The sequence below is a fragment of the Bubalus bubalis genome, chromosome 3 (genome assembly GCF_019923935.1).
Source record: "Bubalus bubalis isolate 160015118507 breed Murrah chromosome 3, NDDB_SH_1, whole genome shotgun sequence".
In the NCBI taxonomy this organism is placed as follows: Eukaryota; Metazoa; Chordata; class Mammalia; order Artiodactyla; family Bovidae; genus Bubalus; species Bubalus bubalis.
This window is the reverse complement of record NC_059159.1, coordinates 174,652,609-174,658,280: the sequence shown is the minus strand read 5'-3', so window position 1 is coordinate 174,658,280 and position 5,672 is coordinate 174,652,609. Positions and strand designations below refer to the sequence as shown.

Below are 5,672 nucleotides of genomic sequence, written 5' to 3'. Positions count from 1 at the left end.
CATTATATCTACTACTGTGGGCAAGAGTCCCTTAAAAGTAATGGAGTAGCTCTCCTAGTCAACAAAAGAAGCTGAAATGCAGTACTTGGGTGCCATCTCAAAAGTAACAGAATGATCTCTGTTTGTTTCCAAGGCAAACCATTCAACATCACAGTAATCCAAGTCTATGCCCCAACAAGTAATGCTGAAGAAGCTGAAGTTGAACGGTTCTAGGAAGACTTACAAGACCTTCTAGAAATAACACCCAAAAAAGATGTCCTTTTCATAATAGGGAACTGGAATGCAAAAGTAGGAAGTCAAGAAACACCTGGAGTAACAGGCAAATTTGGCCTTGGAGTACAGAATGAAGTAGGGCAAAGGCTAATAGAGTTTTGCCAAGAGAATGCACTGGTCATAGCAAACACCCTCTTCCAACAACACAAGAGAAGACTACACATGAACATCACAAGATGGTCAATACCGAAATCAGATTGATTTTATTCTTTGCAGCCAAAGATGGAGAAGCTCTATACAGTCAGCAAAAACAAGACCGGGAGCTGACTGTGGCTCAGATCATGAACTCCTTATTGCAAAATTGAGACTTAAATTGAAGACAATAGGGAAAACCACTAGTCCATTCAGGTATGACCTAGATCAAAACCCTTATGACTATACAGTGGAAGTGAGAAATAGATTCAAGGGATTAAATCTGATAGACAGAGTGCCTAAAGAGCTATGGATGGAGGTTCAGGACATTGTACAGGAGGCAGGGATCAAGACCTTCCCCAAGAAAATGAAATGCAAAAAGGCAAAATGGTTGCCTGAGGTGGGCTTACAAATAGCTGTGAAAAGAAGAGAAGTGAAAGGCAAAGAAAAGGAAAGATGTACACATTTGAAGGCAGAGTTCCAAAGAATAGCAAGGAGAGATAAGAAAGCCTTCCTCAATGATCAATGCAAAGAAATAGAGGAAAACAATAGAATGGAAAAGACTAGAGATCTCTTCAAGAAAATAAGAAAACCAAGGAAACATTTAATGCAAATATGGGCACACAAAAAGGACAGAAATGGTATGGCCCTAACAGAAGCAGACGATATTAAGAAGAAGTGGCAAAAATACACAGAAGAACTATGCAAAATAAATTTTCATGACCCAGATAACCACGATGGTGTGATCACTCACCTAGAGCCAGACATCCTGGAATGTGAAGTCAAGTGGGCCTTAGGAAGCATCACTATGAACAAAGCTAGTGGAGGTGATGGAAGACCAGTTGAGCTATTTCAAATCCTAAAAGATGATGCTGTGAAAGTGCTGCACTCAATATGCCAGCAAATTTGGAAAACTCAGCAGTGGCCACAGGACTGGAAAAAGTCAGTTTTCATTCCAATCCCACTGAAGGGGAATGACAAAGGGTGCTCAAACTACCAACACAATTGCACTCATCTCACATGCTAGCAGAGTAATGCTCAAAATTCTCCAAGCAGGCATCAACAGTATGTGAACCATAAATTTACAGATGTTCAAGACGGATTTTGAAAAGGCAGAGGAACCAGAGATCAAATTGCCAACATCCTTTGGATCATCAAAAAAGCAAGAGAGTTCCAGAAAAACATCTACTTCTGCTTTATTGACTATGCCAAAGCCTCTGACTGTGTGGATTACATCAAACTGTGTAAAATTCTTCAGGAGATGGAACTACCAGACCACCTGACCTGCCTCCTGAGAAATCTGTATGCAGGTCAGGAAGCAACAGTTAGAACTGGACATGGAACAACAGACTGGTTCCAAATTGGGAAAGGAGTATGTCAAGGCTATATATTGTCACCCTGCTTATTTAACTTATATGCAGAGTACATCATGCAAAATGCCAGGCTGGATGAAAACTGGAATCAAGATTTTTGGGAGAAATATCAATAACCTCAGATATGCAGATGACACTACCCTTATGGCAGAAAGTGAAGAGAAACTAAAGAGCCTCTTGATGAGAGTGAAAGAGGAGAGTGGAAAAGCTGGCTTAGAACTCAGCATTCAGAAAACTAAGATCGTGGCATCTGGTCCCATCACTTCATGACAAATGGATGGGGAAACAATGGAAACAGTGAGAGACTTTATTTTGGGAGGTTCCAAAATCACTGCTGATGGTGATTGCAGCCATGAAATTAAAAGACACTTGCTCCTTGGAAGAAAAGCTATGACCAACTTTTACAACATATTCAAAAGTAGAGACATTACTTTGCCGACAAAGGTCCATCTAGTCAAAGCTATGGTTTTTCCGGTAGTCATGTATGGATGTGAGAGCTGGACAATAAAGAAAGCTGAGCAACAAAGAATTGATGCTTTTGAACTGTGGTGCTGGAGAAGACTCTTGAGAGTCCCTTGGACTGTGAGGAGATCAAACCAATCAATCTGAAAGGAAATCAGTCCTGAATATTCATTGGAAGGACTGATGCTGAAGCTTAAGATCCAATGCTTTGGCCACTTGATGCGAAGAGCTGTCTCATTTGAAAAGACCCTGATGCTGGGAAAGATTGAAGGCAGGAGGAGAAGGGGATGACAGAGGATAAGTTGGTTGGATAGCACCACCGACTCAATGGACATGAGTTTGAGCATGCTCCAGGAGTTGGCGATCGATAGGGAAGCCTGGCAGGCTGCAGTACATGGGATCACAAAGGGCCAGACACAACTGAGCGACTGAACTGAATATCTAACATTCTTTGTTTTCTTTGAAAAATAGGCATCTATAACTTTATTCACAATGTGATTTATTTTTTTTTTAAACTCAAATACACAGATGCATTTATTTATTGCTTTTCAACAACAAATATAAAAGTAGCATTTCAATTCAGAGTGAAAAAGGTGATTCCATAGCTCACATCTTAAATCATATATAATTCTAAGTAGATATGAAAACTTAAATATTTGAAACAAATCTCTAAACGTTATCAGAATAAATCTCAAAAATTGGTCTATTTATATGTGCACACGTGTAATATCTAAGAGTGAGGAAAATCATTCTTCTAAGTAAAAAGAAATCCAGAAATCATTCAGAAAAAAAAAATGGATAAACTAAAATACACAAAAACAAAATGGTCTGGCATGGCAAACAAAACAAAAAGCCCAAATAACCTGATGGAAAAAACAGACAACAAATTTGAACAAATAGTTTAAGGAGAAAGGAAATAAAAATGACTCTTTAGTTTTTGAAAAAATGCTCAGTCTCAATAGTAATCAAAAAATTAAAAAGAATGGCCAAGATTCAAAGCACTAACAAACAACCTCAAACACTAGTGAGGATGTGGAGCAGAAGAAAGTCTCATTCATTGCTGGTGGGAATACAAAACAGGAGAGCCACTTCGGAAGATAGTTTGGCAGTTTCTTACAAAACTAAACTTACATTTATAAGATTCAGAAATGACACTCCTTGGTATTTACCCAAAAGAGTTGAAAACTGTGTGTTCACACAAAAACCTGCACACAAATGTTTATAGCAGCTTTATTCATAATTGCCAAAACTTGGAAGTAACCAAGGTGGCCTTCAAGATATGAATGGATATATTATGGTACATCCAGACAATGGAGTATTCAGCATTAAGTCAAAAACTGCTAAAAAAATGTATTAACTAAACAAAACCAAATTACATTCTATCAATACATAGCTAGTAACAGTCACTTTCAGGTAAACCTTAAGTACAGAATACAGACATTCCCATCTGTACTTAAGGCATCAGGCCACTCTGAGGATGGTTAGAACAGAGTATAGCAGTCATTGGAATGTGAATCACTTTAACTGTGGGCTCTCCACAATTTATCCTTTTCCCTCTGATTACTAGTAAGTAGATTGAATCAATAATCAAAAACTTCTCATCAAGCAAAAGTCCAAGACCAGATGACTTCAGTGGTGAATTCTAACTTTTTTAAAATTGAGGTAAAACCATATAAAACATTACATTACAAATGTACAGGGCTTCCCAGATGGCACAGTGGTAAAGAATCCTCCTGCCAATGCAGGAGATGCAGGTTTGATCCCTGGGTCAGGAAGTTTCCCCTGGAGAAGGAAATGGCAAGTCCTCCACCAGTATTCTTGCCTGGAAAATTCCATGGACAGCAAAGCCTGGCAGACTGAAGTCCATGAGTTCCCAAAGAATCGAGCACAAGTGAATGACTGAGTAATTGAGCACACCCACGCACACACCCACTACAGATATACAACATAGTAATTCGATATTTGATACTACAAAAATCTAGTTACCATGATTACCATAAAATTACCCTCTTCACCCATTTCTCTACCTCCCATTCCTTCCCTTCTGGTAATCACTTATTCTTTTTTAAAACGTGGTCCATTTGAAAGCAATGATGTTGATGTATCCAAACCAGGTTTCTTCCTCCTCCCCATTGTGATTAATCTTTTCATAATCTTCTTATTCCTCTTAGTGCATTCAGGGCATAACAGGTTGTCTTCCAGGTCTGGGGGTGCAAAAGTGCAGGCAGGTAACATGAAGAGGGAGGTCATCCTCCTGGGGGTGTCAGGCACCCAGGTCTGACCTGCTTGGAACTGCAGGCGAACCCAACCTTCTGTGTCTGCCAAGAGCAGTCTGCCATGGACCACACACCACCGGACACCTGAGGCTTGTGGCAGAAAGGATTCAGAGGCACGAAGGGCATGTGAATTCACAGCCTTTGGTTGAACAGCCCTTGCCGCAATTCTTGACCATGCTGCCAGCATGGCTACCTGAGCTGAAGTTACCACCTCAACCATGTTAGTCCTTTCCTCATTCTCACTCATCTTCCTTTTCTGTACACTTCCCCTTTTGGTCACCATGCTGTGCTTCCTTGAACATGAGTGCATTCGGGCCTGCCGTGATGATTTAGGAATATACTGAACTTTTTCAGGAAAAGCATGTTCCTGGAGTCTCCGATAAACTTCTATTTTCTGGCCGTCAGTACTCAGCTTAAGTTGTTGGCACCAGTTCCGCAAAGTGTCCCGACTCACATCGTTAATCGGAGGCAATGTGGTCGGCAAGGGACAAAATGATCTTCTAAAGCTAGAACTTGGACAATCTTCCTCAAGCTCATTTGTTTGAGGAAGAGGAACTTGATTATTTGTATTCAGTGCCTCCTCTTTGACTTCTGAAGTTGAGGAAACACCTGGTTCCACTTGATGGTCTTCAATAATTTCCTCATTAACTGGATACAATGTAAGAATCACATTTTCTTCATCTAATGGCCCTTCAAAGAAATTCTTCCCTTAATTTGAGTATGCCATTTCAAGGAATGCTCAGAGAAAGGCAGAGCCACAATGCTCAATCTCTGCAGTTTAATCCTCTGAACCTTCACAATGTGATTTAAAACATGATAGTTTCTCTTTCATATTAATGTTCTCACCCTGTCTGGTATTATTTGAAATATAGTTTTGTTTCCAAAATCACACTGTAATCATTCTTAGATTTCTTAAGTAACTGAAATGAATTCAGTTTTACTGAATACAAAACAATATAACAACTTAAAAAAAATAAGTTTTGAAAATGAATAATAAATCATCTAATGTTGAGTACTTGTAAATGTCAGTTGTGTTCTGAGGGAGAGAAACTGGTCTGTTCTCTTTCCATTGCGTTCTGGGGACAGCAGGAGCCCCATTCAAGAATAACCCAGCTCTAACCTTTTCTTATGTCTGTGTACTATAGGATGGCTGATA

The 5,672-nt window shown here is 39.6% G+C and overlaps 1 protein-coding gene across 1 annotated transcript; it reads right to left on the bottom strand.

Annotated features, from left to right (window-relative positions):
• Positions 1-3,456: 3,456 nt before the first annotated feature.
• LOC102396192 (developmental pluripotency-associated protein 2-like) lies at positions 3,457-5,258 on the bottom strand. The gene is given in 1 exon segment (XM_044940578.2): positions 3,457-5,258. A coding segment is annotated over 1 exon segment (948 nt). The 5' UTR covers positions 5,244-5,258; the 3' UTR covers positions 3,457-4,295.
• Positions 5,259-5,672: the final 414 nt, after the last annotated feature.